Genomic DNA, 17,703 nt, shown 5'->3' on the forward strand with positions numbered 1-17,703 from the left:
TCACTATTTAGAGTATCATAAAAGTAAAGTAAAAAAAAATAATGAGAAGAGGTTTCCAAAGTTCACTATGTTTATCTCCTTGTTTACAGAGAGGAGGACCCAATATTCTATCTATTTGGAATAATGTCTATTATATAACTTTAAAATGTCTCCATTGGCAACTTAAGCATTTCATTCAGAATTTCTCCCCTTTCTCATTTCTATTTCTTTAGCTGCAGCTTAAGTTTTACTCTAATTTTGTGCTCAATGGAAATGGCCAACATGAGGTTATCTTCTTCTAGGGGCTTCATCTACTTAAAGGAAAAGTATTAAGTCACTAGTCATCTTTCCCCCAGGATTAAGAAATCTCAGCCTTGCCCGGCCGGGCGTGGCTCAGTGGTTGAGCGTCGACCTAGGATCCAGGCGATCGGGGTTGGATTCCCAGTCAGGGCACATGCTTGGGTTGCGGGCCCAATCCCCAGTTGGGGGTGTGCAGGAGTCGGCTGATCAGTGACTCTCTCACCATTAATGTTTCTATCTCTCCCTCTCCTTTTGCCTCTCTGAAATCAATAAAGATATATTTAAAAAAAAAGAAATCTCAGCCTTCTTTTTTTTAATTTTTAAAAATTGATTTTAGAGAGAGGAAGGGAGAGAGAGAGAAACATCGACGTGAGAAACATCAACGTGAGAGAGAAACATCAATTGGTTGTCTCTCTTACGCACCCTAAGGATCGAATCTGTAACTTGGGTATGTGCCCTGATGGGGAATCAAACCCACCACCTTTTGGTGCGAGGGATGGTGCCCAACCAACTGAGCCACACCAGCCAAGGCTTCTTTTTTTTCCTTTACTTTCTTTTTTTTGAGTACCCTCAGTAAGTTATCTACAGCTTTCAGGCTCTAGTCCTGAGTGGTGCACAAGGAACAAGGAGGGTAAGAATGTGTTTGGGACCCATTACTCACTTTGCTTTAGAGATGAATTTGTAAGTGTCGTTCCAGTAAGCCAGGAGATCCGTTGCCTCTTCATCATATACCCGAATGTTATGATACTCGAAGACTCCTGGGAAGAAGTTATCTATCTCTCGAGTGACATTCAAAATATACCGCACCCTGCAAGGAAACCAAGGGAGAAATGGGCTCTACTACTCAGGCTAAATCCAATTTCCAGCACAGTTTTTCTTATTTAAAACTTGTTTACTCCCTATGCTGAAATTAAATACCAAAATACTGAAGAAAGCTAAAAAAACCCAGAGGCTATACTTATTTAGTATAGAAACTGTGTAACAGGGTCCTATGCATACCTAGGCACCAGGGAGTTACTGGGAAAAAAGCTGTCTACCAAGTTCAACATCTAAATTCCATTTTCAGTTTATGTAGTTACACAATCTCATCTTGGATGGTCTTTTAAAAACATGTCTCGTATTTTACTCCAAAGAATCAGCCTGAGGCCCATGACGTGACAATTCCTCTTTAGTCACTAAAATTATCAGCAACATAATTTATTCTTTGGAAGTCATTTGTATTAAATTACGTATCTCAAGAAAAGAAAAAAAAAGGAATAAAAGGGAAAAATTTCCTTCTATCTTCCTAAATGCCAGATTGTCAGATTTTGCTCTCTTACTCTCTCCAAATTACACGAAATGCAAATGAGGCCAGGGCTGGGAGGGTCAGAGGAAAGTTGGACTTGAAACTCTCTGAACTCTCTAGGCTGCATTCCTGGCTGCTATGGCAGCAGATGTGTCTGAGAGTTCTCCCATACTGAGAGGCCTGCAGCAAAGGGTTTCTGAATCTAAAATTTCTTCTGCTCTCTCTCTCATGGCACAATCTCAATAAAAGCTTGGGTTTGATTTGCCAAAGGGTTATCTCCAACAACACAGCACATTTCCCTCATTTCTCTGCAGAAGCTGCTTCCTTCTCAGAACCGCATGTAAGGTTCTACAAACTCTATCTCCGAAGTCAGAGAAATGACTACAGGAAGGGATAGCCGTAGCTAACCAATTCTGTGGTTAAGGTGGAGAAACCAAAATTGTTCTGGGATATGATTTGAATCTGTTTTAACTTAGCTCAAAGTTCATTACTAGAAAGAATTTTTTTCCTTTTAATTTAAAAAGCAAGCATATGCAACTGTGGAAAACAGTCAAGCAGCTCCCCAAAAGGTTAAACATAGAGCTACCATATGACCCAACAATTCCTCTCCTAGGCAGAAACTCAAGAGAAATGAAAACACAAGCCCACCTAAAAATTTGTACATGAATGATCATAGAAGTGTTCAAAATAGCCAAGAAGTGGAAACAACCTAAATGTCCATCAACTGATAAATGGATAAACAAAATGTGGTATATTATGGAATATTATTCGGCAATAAAAAAGGAATGAAGTACTAATAATATATGCTACAACATTAATAAACATCAAAGTAAAATGTTAAGTTAAAAAAATTCTTAAAACACCACATATTATAGGATTCCATTTAGGTATATGAAATGTCTAGAATAGGTGAATCTAAAGAGACAGAAAGGAGATTAGTAGTTTCTAGTGGCGAAGGGAAAGAAGGGAATGGGGGTGACAGCTGAAGAGTATAGGCTTTCATTTTGGGTTGAAAAATGTTTTAAATTGCTTGTCGCACATCTATGAATGTACTAAAAACCACTAAAGTATACATTTTAAATGGGTGAACTGTATATGTATTCTCTCTCAATAAAACTGTCAGAAAAAAAGGGCAAGCACACTTATTTTATTTAAAATAAAAATGAACAACTTCCAACCTCCAATTCCATACTTCAGTAATGGGTTATAGTAGAACAGGGCTTCCCAATCCTTTTCACTATAGAACTCTAGGCAGCTACTACCAATTGAAATTGGCACTCCTTGAAACTTCTTTGCCATCTCTACATGAAGTAGCACTTTACTTGGGGTTCTAAAGTCAGTAGATTGGTAAAAATAGCCTTAACATAAAAATTACATTTGAGCCCGGCCGGGCGTGGCTCAGCGGTTGAGCATCGACCTACGATCCAGGCGATCAGGGTTTGATTCCCGGTCAGGGCACATGCCCGGGTTGTGGAATCGATCAATGACTCTCTCATCATTGATGTTTCTGTCTGACTCTCTCCCTCTCCTTTCCTCTCTCTGAAATCAATAAAGATATATTTAAAAAAAAAAATTACACTTGAAAATCTCTTAAATCATCCACAGGCAATGTTTTGGGGTATAGATGCCTGAACTATAATTCTTCAACCACTAAAGTTTAAAAACTAGTGAATTTAAGAATCAAGATCTAAGTTGATATCTGAAAACCCAACCATACTGTCTTTTAAAACAAACAGATACACCTGCATTTTATAATTTAGTCCTATAAGTAGTAAATGAGATGAATAAGTCTCATCTACAAGCGGGGTTGTAAGTCAAAAGTCAAAGTGCATGTACGCATTAGGTGATTCCAATGTATTTGGCAAGCACTGCTATACCAAATCTCAGATTTCATATTAAACACAGTATCTAGGTGCTAGTTTCCCACAAGTCAGTCTGTCAATTTTTCTATCACTCCTTCACATTTACTGAGTAAATAATAAAACTCTGAGCTAGGTGGGACAAAAGTGGGTTTACAGTTGTGAGTACATGAAACACAGTTTATTTTTGTATTATTATTAATTATTGTAAAATAATTAATAGGTCTCATCAATAAAACTGTCAGAAAAAATACATTAATAATACAAGAATAAACTCTGTGTTTCACGTACTCACAACTGTAAACCTACTTCTGCCCCACCCTGTGTGTTTTACACAAATCTAAGATAATCTCTGTTTTTAAGAACTCTAGACTTAATTCTTATCCATTTAAACTTTCCAAGTTCTATTTATTTTCATTTCTTAAATTAAGTAACCAGATTTCCTCCTGTGGAACTCTTTTTATAATTATTTGGCTTAAGGCTTGCTCCAAATTCATCTTAGCAATTATGACATACCTCTCTTCTGGGGGGAAAGTAGGGAGTATGCATCTAATCATGGGAAAGATAACCAGAAGGCTGGCTTGGAGCTGAGAAAACAGGCAGCCCACAACCAGCTGGGCAGCTGTCGCTATCTCTGAGTCTCAGTAGGTCTTATCTCTGTCTACAATGAAGAGTTAGCATGGCCAATTTCCAGACATGATTTTTTCTTCTGTTGTTGGGATGATCTGACCTCCTAAGGCCAAATTCAATAAAAAATTTAGGCATTAGCTAAGAAATAAAAAGGAAAGAACGGCAGCTTTTTGCTTGTTGAATGTTCACTGTGGTCTCAATTGCTACAATAAAACTCAATAACCATACTGTTTAGGAGCACATTTCTTAATACAAGATAGGTCCTCTTGTTCAGTTTCAGAAGCTTGTCCATTTTACATTTATAACCTAGTCTCATTTATCTCTGTACACTTTTAAAAGAATCCTCACCCGAGGATGTGTTTTTAATGATTTTTAAAGAGAGGAAGGGAGAGAGAGAGAGAAACATCAATCGTTTGCCTTCTGTACATGCCCCTAACCAGGGACTGAAACTGCAACCTAGGTATGTGCCCTGACTGAGAATCGAACCCTCAACCTTTCTGGTGCATGGGATGATGCTCCAACCATCCGAGCCACCTGACCAGGGCTTATTTATCTTTGGATCCCAAGCACCTCGGACCATGCCAGACCCACAGAAGATGTTTAATAAATACTGACCGAACAGTCGTGAAGCCAACATGCAGTTTTGTGTACTCTTACGTAAAAATAGGAACCAAAGGCAAAACTATAGACACAGTAAAAAGATCAGTGGTTGCCGGAGTTGGGGGGGGCGGGGAAGGCGGTAAGTGGATGGAGCATAAAGGATTTTTAGGCAGTGAAAATACTCTGTGATACCATAATGATGGATACATTACACATTTGTCCAAAGCCACAGAATGTACAACACCAAGAGTGAACTGTAAGCTATGGACTCTGGGTGATTATGATGTCTCAATGTAGGGTCATCAGTTTAAACAAATGCATCACTCTGGTGGGGGATATTGGTAACAGGGGAGGCTATGCATGTTGGGGCAGGGGTATATGGCAGATTTCTGTACCTTCTCCTCAATTTTGCTGTGACCTTTAAACTGCTCCAACAAAAGCAAAGTGTTTTTTTCTGTTTGTTTTTTAAAGAAACCAATAACTGCATTTGGTTTTAAGCAGCATGAAAGGCTTACACGTTTGTTTCTGAAAGCCTTTCCACCGAGACAGTTGCTCTTTTTTGGTAGGTGGGAGGATGACAAAGTGGGAGAACAGCAGTTTTAATTCTTACTATATTGCACTTGATTAGAATCAACGGAAGCAACTCTGAAGCTTAAAGTAACTCACTGACACCTCTTTGCCTGGAAACCGGTAAAGATAAAACAGTGATGCTTACCCTCTGTTCTGTAAATCCTCTAAGTTAGAGGCATTCCATTCGGAGCCCTGTGGAACCAAAACGACAAGGTTAGGGAGTATTAGCAAATGAACCAAATACAATACTTGAACGGGAGGCCTTGTGAGGGAAGAAGCAATTTCTAAAAAGAAAGCCAATATCATCACTGAGATTCCTCTCTATGTGTCAGGTACTTCCTATGTTACCATGTTTAGTTTTCACAAATGATGGAGTAAGAAAGTTATCTTCATTTTTACAGATAAGTAAACCAACCCTCATAGAATTCAAATAATTTCTGTTCAAGATCACAATACTAGAAAGGTATCTCTGACCATCCTCCAATCTAAGTTAAATGTCTGTTATTCTTGTTTATAGTACTGATTTTTTCAAAAGCGTGTATCACAATTTTTATTTGTGTATTTATTTATATGCTTATTTACTACCTCTCCTCCACTGTAACATAAGCTTCTCTTGTTCTTTATGGAAACTCCTGTATAGTGCCTGATACCTGGCAGGAGTTCAATAAACATTTGTTGAATGAACAAAATGGCATAATTATGAATTAAACCTAGATTTCATTCTAAAGCCCACACTCTTTCTAGTGCATTACATTGCATGTAAGGAGTTGGGGTGGGGTAGTGTGTGTAAAGAGTGAAATAGCAGCTCTGTCAAACAAATGAGGGAAACAGGATATTCAAAATTTAAGGAGGTCCTATAGATTATCTGAAAGAGACATGAATTTTTAATATTTTGACACATTTGCTCTCTCTCTCTCCTTTCCCCTTTCTTTCAATATATGTCCTACTTTCCCCCCCCAAACCATTTAAAAGTAATTTGAGCATGATACTTCAATACTTGACCATGTATCATTTAAGAAAACATTCTCCTATATAATTCCATTTTTACAACCAAGAAAGATAACATCAATACAATCATCCATATTTGAATTTCAAAAACTGTCCTCAAAATATACTTTATATTCATTCAATCAAAATCATACTTTGCACTTAGTTGTCATGTCTCTATCTCCTTTAACCTAGAACAGTCCACCCTTACCTTTATTTTCTTTCATGATATGACATTTTTGTAGACTACAGGTCTGTAATCTTGGGAGAACTCTCCACAATCTGGATTTGTCTGATTGTTTCCTAATGACTAAATTCAGGTCAAGCATTCTTGGCAAGAATATTACAAGGGTGATGCTTTGTGCTTCCTACTGCATCGAATCATAAGGCGCATAATGTCAGTTTGTCCCATTATTTGTCATGCTGACTTTGAATTCTTGGCAGTACCTCTGTGTCTGCTGCATCCTTCTATTGTAAGGGTTCCTTTATAAACAGCCATCTTTAGGTGTGAGCAATCTTTGAGGCCATGTGAATATCCTGTTTCATGATAATTTTTTACTCTATGGTTTCAGCATCAATTGCTGATCTTGCCCAAATCAATTATTTGACTGGAGGTTACAAAATGGTGATTTTCTAATTCCATCATTCCTTCTGCATGCTAGCTGGCACTTTTCTGTAAAAGAGAGCTTCACCTAATCAATGTTCCCACCCTTTATTTGAGTGTCATTATGGACTCTTGAATGCTTTTTATATTTATTGTTATAATCTATTATCATTTTGGGAGGGGACGACTCAAATTGTTCTGAATTTGGCAGTGGGAATCTTTTCAAGCAGGTTTGTTTTGATATGACCCCATTAGTCTTTAGCAATTCCTTACTTTCTGACTCAAAAAAAAAAAAAGATTCCAGATTCACTTTGTGAGTGAAATCCACATGGCATTTTTAAATCCAGATCTAGGCATTAATTGGGTGTGCTCATAACCAGCGGGCGTCATGCTTCTAACACTCTCCAGTGGACAGATCTGGGAAATATTTCAAAAAATATAATCAGTTTATACTGGTCCTGCCAATTCAAATTCAATACTGCAAGGTTCTTCCTTGCCTCTCCCATTGTTTATATCTCCCTACTCCACAGTGAGAATCTTGGTTCCAACAACCCATTTGCTCTACTTACAACAAAATAGTTTCAACATTATTACATATCAATACACAACCAATAACAAACCTGTTAAGTTTAAATATTCTTTGCAGTTCTTTTTTTTCTTATTATATCCTATTAAGGGGTACAATCAGAATGTTATGCTTTAAAGTTATCTGGATTAATTTCTTTTTGTGAGGTCATCAATTTAATATGAATTTGGATTCATCTGTTCCTGTTTGTATTCAATTTGCCATTTGAAAAACAATATATATTTTTTCTATTCTATTCTATTTTATTTGAGTTTTTTGAATACGCAAAACTTTTACATGGTTGAAAACCAAAAGTTTATTTAAAAGTAAACTTGAGCCCGGCCGGGTGTGGCTCAGCAGTTGAGCATCGACCTAGGATCCAGGCAATCGGGGTTCGATTCCCGGTCAGGGCACATGCCCAGGTTGCGGGCTCGATCAATGACTCTCTCATCATTGATGTTTCTATCTCTCTCTCTCCCTCTCCTTTCCTGTCTCTAAAATCAATAAAGATATATTTAAAAAAATAAATAAATAAAAGTAAACTTGAAGTTTCACTCTTAGCCATATCCCTCTTCAATCCCTATGGGTAACCACTTACTCTATGTTCTATTTTGAAAAAAAAAATAAGTATACACTTATTACTACATTTTATACAAAAATAGTATACTACGTATACTTTTCCCCCTCACTTTCAAATATATAAACCATGCCATATCATAGTTTATAGAGATCGTCCTTCTATCTGCATAGTAGTGTTATAACAGTTCATTGGATAGTGATATAATATTCAACCAATCTTCTATGAATGCTTCATATGTGTGGAAGCAAGATTTCTGGGTCAAGGGTAAGTGTATAGTTTTGTTAGACATTGCTAAATACCCCTCCACAGAGTCTGAAAAAATTCTGCATTCCCACCAGCAATGTCTGAGTGCCACTTCTCCTGCTGCCTTGCCAACAAATGTGTGTTCAAGCTTTTGAATTTTTGCCAATCTGATAGGTCTGAAATGTTATCTCAGTGTAATTTCAATTTACATTTCTCTTAAGAATAAAAGTGAGCAATTTTTCAATATTTTAAGTCCATTTCTATCTTTGAGTTATCTGTTCATGTCATTTGAAAGACAAACACTTAAAAATAAAAATTTACCTATTTCAGAACTATGCATTAAATGGAATTTAGCATTAGAAGACCCAGGCTCAAGTCCGAACTCCCCTTACTGTGGAGCACTGGACAAACTACTTAACCTGTCTTCACTTTCCTTATCTATAAAGTTGAACACTACCCCCACCCAGTCCTATATAGCTAATTGCAGATTACAAATGTAGTTTCTCCCAATTCCTTTTGCCATGTGAGAGTGCAAAGAGAAGCCTGAAACCTGGAAGAGGACCCTCACTCAACCATGCAGGCACCTGATCTCAGACTTTTAGCCTCTGGAACTGTGAGAAAGAAATTTCTGCTGTTTATAAGCCAACAAACAAAAAACCCAGTTTCTCTCAAATTAAAATGGGACAACCCTCTCTTCATTCTGAATTCTCCTCTACACACTGTCCTTTTCCCCTTCCCTTCATAGCCAAGATTCACAAAAACATAATCTAATACTGCTTCTCATTGCTCATTTCCCATGTGTCTCAACCCACAGCACTGTGGCTTCCGGCCTCATCACTCTTGCTAATGTTACTAACGACCTCTTCTAATTGTCTAATCCAAGGGCCACCTTTGGATCCTTATTCCACTGTTTTTCTGTGAGAATCTATCTAATGTGAATTATCACGCCCTCGTTATGGAATGACATCACACTCTACAGATATCTACCCGCATACATAGCACAACAGAGGATCAACAAACGTTTGTTGAATGATCAAATGAAATAAGTAAGTAAAGCACTGTGAAAATTGTTAAGTGTTATGCAAGCACTATCACCATATTACAAGTGAAATGTAATTTAGCCATTTAACTGGAAGATCTCAAGGATACTGTACTGAAGTTCCAGTAAGTGATGAACAACTGATCTTTTCCATAGACTAGGGCTCAGCTGATTTGCTTTCTAAAAATATGGAAGGTTCAGAAGGCTCTAAGCTCAATCTTAGAAAACTAGCTCCCACACCAAAGAAAGACGCAAGAACTACAAAGGACTTCAAGGAGACAGAAGCCAAGCAATAAAGGGTTGACTGGCTACACTGGAGCCAGGGAAATGTGACCACCTAACTCCTTAATTTAGAAATCTAAATCCTCTGAGGAACTCTGTCCAGCTAGATGGAAATAACCCTGACATGATGGGGGAAGTCCATGGTTTCTTATCTACCTGTTCAGAGAAAATTCAACCTGACAATCTGAAATGACACATATCCAGAAACAAAATAAATTAAAAGCCCTGGCTACTGACTCAGTGAAGCCTGTGTAAAGTGACTTGGGCTGTGGTTACGGCTGCTTCAAGTTCAACCTGAAAGAAAGAACTGGAGTCAATGTGGTGTAATTACTTTTCTGCCTTCAATACAAATGCCATTTATATTGGCCCTCTGGGGTCTTCCACAGACTCAATCTTTTTTCTCTCCGCTTCTCAGGCTTACAATGACTTAATTCCATGGGGTTTTCACTATGTTCTATGTAATTATGCAAAGAATTTTCTAACTTTCCTGAAATGTAAAATGAAATCTTGGGACTATAATACATTTTTAAGTAAGTTCATTTCCATCTTTTCACTCTGGTTCCCCTACACTATACCCTGGCGCAAAGACCCAAGTGACTGATTTCTTTTCAGTTGTTATCTTCAGGAAATAGCTTTGTTGGGGTCCAAATGTCCCAAGCAAAATAGCAGAGGAGAGCACATTTATGGCAAATAAGGAGGAATGTACTGGGGTTCTGCTCAGATCAATACAACTTGAAACATTCTCCAAGGACTGGTACCCCTGCCCATGATCTTCTTCATCACCCCACAGCCTCCACACTGCAAGCATCATTACTGTGGCAACCAGGCACAGTATTTCTTTTAACTGCACTGTACACATCTCCAGTAGAGGGATGCAAATCATGAATATGAAAAACAGTTCATTTGTTTATTGTCTCACCTATTCACATATTCTCCATTTCTCTGCACCTACTGTTAAAAAGTAACCACAAATTTGAGGCTTAATTTTTCTGTGAAAAATAAACACTATTCTAAAAGAATGTGTAATGTCCAGTCTTGAAAAAGATATCAGCAGTAAAATTCTGACTACCTTTTTTTATGAACAAAATTACTGCATATGTGCTGCCAAAGTGAGCACCATGAACAAAATTATTGGTTGTGTGTCCAATACTCCTGTGTTTCCCTTGTTTAACTAAGAAAGCTGCCTGCCTTTCTGCAAAGGGTCTCTGTTCATATCTAGCTTTTTCTCAGCCAAATCGGACAGCCTCCAGGAGAGCTGTTGATACTGAGATTTGGTTGGGCAAAGGCTTCCAGCTCAGAGAAATAGTACACTCTTAAGGGTGTGGAAGAACTTTTTCTGGAAATACCCTGGCTTTCAGCCAATGAATCCTCTCTTCTTGCTGCAGATTTTCTTTAAAATATGCTCTACACTTTTCTTCTCCATACCAGCTGGACACCTTTCCAAATAAACATCTCTGTGCAGTGCACTACAGGGCTGAGCATTCTTCCAAAGGGAGGAGAGAAATCCTGCTGCCTCCCTTCACACAATCTACTTGGGCTCCAGGCATGGCAGCTATGCACAAGATGAAATGACTTTGCAGAAAATTAACACCACCATTTGCAACTTGGATAAGACCTCTTTTTCCGTGTTAACTGCTGGGAAAGCCAGCACAGCACAGACTCACTGGAGAAGAGATAGGGGTTTAGACACAGGACATGGTGTGCAAACAAAGGGAGAAAGCCATCCAGGAAAAAGTACAATAAGATGTTTAGACAACCTGTTCATCTACTTGTTTTGTTGGATAAGAATTTCAGGATTCTCCAGTTTGAAAGGTTTTTCTCAAATAAGAAAAATATTCACAGTGGAAAGAACATGTCCATTCTCTTGAAAACAGAATTATATTTGAAGCAGAATAGTTTCCTTTTTTCAAAAATATGGAAGTAATTACATATTAAAAATGGATTGTTCTTTCTGCTTAAAGTACTATTAAAATTTGTTTATATGTCCTAAAATATACCATTTGAAGAGGGAGGGGGATAAGGGGAAAGTAGTTCTTGAAAGGGTGGCATCAGAGACAGGGAAGTATGACTGAAATCAGACAGGCTGCCCAGTCAGATATTGACTGTATTTGATATTCATGTCTATACCCTTTTAGGTATTAAAATCCAAGTTCAATGGAAAAGTTAAGTTTACAGCCTTAGTCATTTTCAAACATGAGCTATTTGTGGCTATGGGCACTTGCCCTTCATAAAAATGTTGTGATACATGGAGACAGTTGGGGGCAGGGTCTATTTGAATGAGTAACACGTAAGTTTTCTACAGATAACACAAAAATTCTTTCCAACAATACAAAAGCAGGGAATATCTGAGTCCTTGTGGAAGTATACACAAAAGACAACAAAGACAGGTGCTTTACAAATGGAAAGGTCAAGACAACTTTGCTGTTGATCTACATCCAGAAATGGCAACGGTCAACTTAAAGCAATGGAAAAGAAGCTCCCCTCCCAGCTTATAGCTTCTCATGAGCAATTTCACTGCTATACACCACTGTGAATCATGCCATAAGCACACATACTCTAGAGCGTCAGCAAGTTAATTCAGGGCACAAGCCTTCCATGACACAAAGTCTGACTGCTTGGTGAAGTAAACTCTTGAATATTCAGGGTGAGATGATCCAGTTTAGTCAGTTCCTGTGCATTTATTCTTCTCTCCCGTTTCCCTGCTTCTAATCATTTCACAGTTCACAAATATCCTCACCAGAGAAAGGAAGCGAAATTCAAACCAATTGAATTTAGTTCCTTGTTAGCATTTTTTGGTCAAAGTTTGTGGGAAGTGGAAACAAAAACAAGGCTCTGCCCTGGCCGGGCAGCTCTGTGCGCTGGAGCGCTATGTCCTGTGCACCAAAAAGGTTTTGGGTCAGACTCCCAGTCAGGGCGCAAGCCTGGGCTGTGGGCTGCGGGCTGCATCCCTAGGCAGGGCATGCACGGAGGCAACCGCTCGGAGGCGTTTCTCTCTCACGTCGACGCCCCTCCCCCCCTTTAAAGATCAATGAGCACATCCTAAGATGAGGATACAAACAAACAACCCCCTGGTTCTGGCAGCCCCCCCCCCCCCTTTAATTGTCCCTGTTAACCTTGTTTCCACTACTGTGTACAGACGAAAACTTTTGCATTTGGGAGGAAAATGTGTCAGGATTTTAGCAGCTTTCCCAAGTCACCTGTCACAGAGGCCTCCTTGGGTTAATTACAGGTCCCTGAATGATCAAGAACTATGAAGAACAATTTAAAGTTACCAAATTTTTGGTAATCACAAAAGTATTTGGGGGACTCAAAATGCAGCTACAAGGTTCAAAATGCTTAAAAGTCCGATAGCCTCAGCTGTGAGTAGTTCCCACTTGCTCTGCTCAGATATATCATCCCGTAAGACACATTTGGCAGATTTGAGAGTGACCTTAAAGGATCATCCTATTTGGATGCACTGCAGAAAACTATTACGCACTGGTCTGTTTTTGACTTTGACTATTATGAAGAACAGATGAGATATTTAATAACCCATGGGGGAAAAAGGCCTGATTTGTAGCATTTGCCAGTTTCCTTGGTGTAAATTTTCCCACCACAGTCAATTTTATGATGCCACTGAATGAGAAATTGGGAATGGATGAGCAGAAGCTAACCATTATAAAGCATTTCCACCATACAATAGACGTAAATAAACATAAGAGCACAGATAATAGTGAAAGAACTAGAAACTGATGAGGTTTAAGTATTTGTTACCTTTGTTTTTAATGTAAGTTACATTTTATTTAAATATAATAAAATTTAACAGTTGCCCCTCCCCGCATGGGCTGGTACGGACTAGCTTTGGCAAACCACTTAAACGGGCCCCAGAACTTACCAAGAACACGTGCTCAAATATCTGTGTAGGGCTATCCATCTGACCAAGGATCACTATCATTTCATTATCTATAAATTCTTTGAATTCTCTCAGGTTGCACACCATTTGCATTTCCAACTCAGTTCGTATCTGAAACAAAGATGACATATTCTACTAATCTCTGTAAAGTCCCTCTGTACTTTCACTCACTCACCATTTCTAGCCCCACACATATCCCACTCCTACCTAACCTTGAAACAATGTGGACTTAAGGTCTCTTACCTCTTTGGATGTGATATTCTCCAAATCCTTCTGCATCATAATTTCCCTTAATTTGGTTTTAATTAGTCTTTCTGTTCGCTCACGTTCAGTTGGTCTGAGAAGAGAGAAATTATGATTTTTCTTAGACAGGAATTTAGCTAAGTTAATTAATGTGCCACTGATTATGTTTTTAAATTGACTGGTTCTGCCTCTATTACCCTCAAATTTATATTCTGGAGGAATGGCCAAAAGAAAACAATATTTTAAAAATTTTCTTTTCAGAATGTATAGAATGTAAACATGTAGAAATTATTACTTGAAGAGGTTGTACATGTCTAAAAGCCCTTAAATATATTCACATATATAGATCTATGAAGGAGTAAAGACAAATAGGCTATATTGAGTGTAAACTTTAATGGAGGACCATAATCCATATTTTCCCATCAAGTACCACTGAGCTGGGTAAACCAGTGGTGTGATCCACTATGAAGTTGGGTCTTCTGTAGCATAAAATGCCATCTAATGCTCTTCATTCATTCACTGTTATGGTTTTAGAAAATGAAAAAGAGGGAGGAGTGATTTCTGCCTTCTTCAATGAGGCAAATTCTCTTCCAAAATAGGTTTCGAGGATTAACTACCTGGAGTACTTCCATCAAAAATGCTAAACAAACAAACAAACAAACAAACCCCCTGGCTGGGAGTGGCTCGTTGAGCATCAACCTAGGATCCAGGCGATCAGGGTTCAATTCCTGGGCAGGGCACATGCCTGGGTTGCAGGCTCGATCCCCAGTCGAGGGCATGCAGGAGGCAGCGATCAATGACTCTCTCATCATTGATGTTTCTATCTCTCTCTCTCCGTCTCCTTTCCTCTCTCTCAAATCAATAAAGATACTTTTTTATTTTTTATTTTAAAAAAAGCTTTCTTTTTCACAAAAGCTCTCACAATATCTCTCTGTGAAACTGTTACCCCCATTTTACAGATAAAGGAAATAAACAGCTGAAGGGTTAAATGACATGCCAATGATCACATACACTGGCAGGAGAAACAGAACTCTCAGCCCAGCCTAACACTCTACCTGCAAGATTATGTTGCTTCCCTTAGTCTTCTCTTTTAAAAATAAAATTACCCATGAACCTTAATATGAAATCAAACTAGGAAGCTGATTCTCCAATTACTAGACAGGTATTGGTTCGATGTAACTAGATGCTTCTGTCTAAAAGCATTATTTCATATTATGCAGAATTTGAGTGAGGCTGACAGAGAGCACTTTCTGTCTCATCTTTCCCCTCCTACCTACTCAAGAAAGGTATCTGTTCTGTGCCTCCTTATTTGGAGATGGAAATGGACTAAGGCTTCAGGCATCCTGCCTGCCCTTGCTGCCTACAGCCTTATCACTGGCTGCAAAAATAGCTTTAGTAATCTCCAAAGATGGATGTTCTGACCCCACAACCTTGGGGCTCCCTACTACTTGGGCTTTTGGTTTCTCATGAACCCTGCAGCATACAGCTGATACCTACGCCATTTCCCTGTCAGTTAGCCAAGGCCTCCCTGTCTTGACTAGGACTAAAATTCTTAATCGTGTTCCCCACCATTTTTCACAGACATAGCTAATGGTAGAAAGTTACACACTTCAGTCTTCTATTAAAAAGAAATTTTGATAAAAACAAAGTTTAGCACCTGTGTGCATGGTTTAGATTCCCTCGTTTAGCAATCTTTATCCAAATCCTTCACACCTGTCTGATGCAGAGTGGTTTGGGAGCAAACATATCTAGGTTTTAATCTCAGTCCTGTTACTTACTAGTGATATGAACTTGAACAAGTTCCTTCCTTTCTCTGACCCTCTTTCCTTTTATATAAAATAAGAAAAGTAGTATCTGCCTTGTGAGGTTCTTATGAGGGTTAAATGAGATACCCTGTACAAAGTGCCTGGCATAGCCTGGCCAGCGTGACTCAGTGGTTGAGCATCGAACTATGATCCAGGAGATCAAGATTCAGTTCCCCGTGTCAGGGCATGTGCCCGGGTTTCAGGCTCAATCCCCAGTAGAGGGCCTGCAGGAGGTGGCTAATTAATGACTCTCATCATTGATGTTTCTATCTCTCTCTCTCTCCCTCTCCTTTCCTCTCTCTGAAATCAATAAAGGTATATTAAAAAAAAAAAATAAAGTGCCTGGCATAGATTTGACATATACTGGAGGCCCCATACACATATCTTCCCTTCTTCCTCTTCCTTGGATTTTAAAACATAAACTTAATTCATAGTAGAGCATTTAAGTCCACTTGGCACACATTCTCCCTGCGTTTTCAGCATGTTTTTAAAGGTTTTTCTAGTCAACTTAGGGAGGAAATGGAAATGGAAAAAGCATTACAACATAAACACACATTCTTCCTCAATCTCGCTGGAGAAAAATTTGGAAAATACATAAAAACACAAGAAAATAAAAATCACCGAAAATCCTTCTATCAGAGACAATCATTATTAAAAATACCATGACTGACAGGTTTCAGTCTTTTTTTATGAACAGACAAACATTTGTTTATTAAATTATCTTAAAACTGGGGTTATATTGTACATACTAAGAACTAATATTTAATGAGCTTCTACCATGTGCCAGGGAGTACATTTTACATTATTTCTTTTGCTTGGGAATATTGAGAAATTACGGGGAATTTCATTTTTTTCTTTTGTACTATAATTTCCAAATTTTCTCTAATAAAATCATGAAAAATAGAAGGGTTTTCTCTCATGTAAGTCTGGCTCAGAATGTGCTTTTTTTTTTTTTAAATCCTCACCCAAGGATATTTTTTCCATTGCTTTTCAGAGAGAGTGGAAGGGGGGGAGAGAGAGAGAAACATTGATATGAAAGAGACACATCGATTGGTTGCCTCCCGCATACACCCTGACTGGGGGAGGGGTGGGGGGGCGGATCAAGCCTGCAACCGAGATACATGCCCTTGGATAGAATTGAACCTGGGACCCTTCCGTCCACGGGCTGATGCTCTAACCACTGAGAAAACTGGCTAGGGCTCAGAATGTCCCTTTTTGAGCCAGATGTGACATCTATTCCTCTGATACCCATCAACCAGCTGTAAAGCTGGAAATCAGCAACATTTCCCAACATTCTGAAAGTCAAACTAAGCCTTACCTTTTTTGTTACTGTGGGATCTTGAAAGGACTAAAGCTAATGAAAAAGAGGTCCTAGTATCAGTAACACCCTGTGCAAAACCTTCCATTGCTTTTCTGACTGTTCTGTTCACACAATTCTTGGAAATTTTACCTTTTCTAGTAAAAATAATTTATTATCTAAATTAAGCCTTTTTTTAAAAAAATCAAGAACTGTTTTGGTATCACTTTAGGAATCTCTAGATGAAGGTTTATAAGGTCAGATAGTTAAGTAGCTACTCTTCTTTCTCAGCTATAGAATACCTTGGAAGTGCAGAAAGATCAATTCAGAGCAAAACAAACATCCTGATTAATTTCCAAAGCAGGAACTAAGTGTGAAAAAAATTTCTAAAATAGTCACTTAAGTTTCAACACATAGACCTAAAAAGGAAATAAACATGAGCTTCACCTTAGGCCTTTATTTAACTCACCATATACCAGAGAGATTTAATAAAATTTTACTGAGACAGACTTAATATGGCAAAGGTCTTAACACACAAATTATAAAATACTCTAAAAAAAAATCTGAATAGAAATCAGTTTAGAATTAGAGAAACCTAGGCATTCTTTTTAATTGACTAGAAACATCTTTTCTTTTTTTTTTTTTTAATTCCTTACCTGAGGATATGCTTAGAGAGAGGAAGGGAGAGCGAGAGAGACAGAAACATCAATGTAAGAGAAAAACATTGATTAGTTGCCTTCTGTACATGCCCTGACCAGGGATCGAACTTGCAACCCAGGTATATGCCCTGACTGGGAACAGTACCAGCAACCTTTTGGTGCCCAGGACTACACTCAACCAACTGAGTCACTCCAGTAGCCTAGAAATATTTTTTCTTAAGTACTGGAAACATCCTTCTAAAGGCTTCTCTTTTTCTTTAATTTGCTTACCAAGTGTTTCTTTC

At 38.3% G+C, this 17,703-nt stretch overlaps 1 protein-coding gene across 9 annotated transcripts in view; it reads right to left on the bottom strand.

Moving 5' to 3' along the window:
- The window catches only part of SSH2 (slingshot protein phosphatase 2), a 210,240-nt gene that overhangs the window by 22,900 nt on the left and 169,637 nt on the right, over nucleotides 1–17,703 (bottom strand). For all 9 annotated transcript variants that reach the window (XM_081161269.1, XM_081161266.1, XM_081161265.1 and 6 more), the window contains 4 exons: nucleotides 13,659–13,752; nucleotides 13,398–13,526; nucleotides 5,369–5,415; nucleotides 941–1,087 (listed from right to left, as the gene is read on the bottom strand). In XM_081161269.1, the coding sequence (XP_081017395.1) occupies nucleotides 941–1,087; nucleotides 5,369–5,415; nucleotides 13,398–13,526; nucleotides 13,659–13,752 (417 nt within the window). The remainder of the gene's footprint in view (nucleotides 1–940; nucleotides 1,088–5,368; nucleotides 5,416–13,397; nucleotides 13,527–13,658; nucleotides 13,753–17,703) is intronic.

Source organism: Miniopterus schreibersii (genome assembly GCF_964146895.1).
Source record: "Miniopterus schreibersii genome assembly, chromosome: 16".
Taxonomy (NCBI): Eukaryota; Metazoa; Chordata; class Mammalia; order Chiroptera; family Miniopteridae; genus Miniopterus; species Miniopterus schreibersii.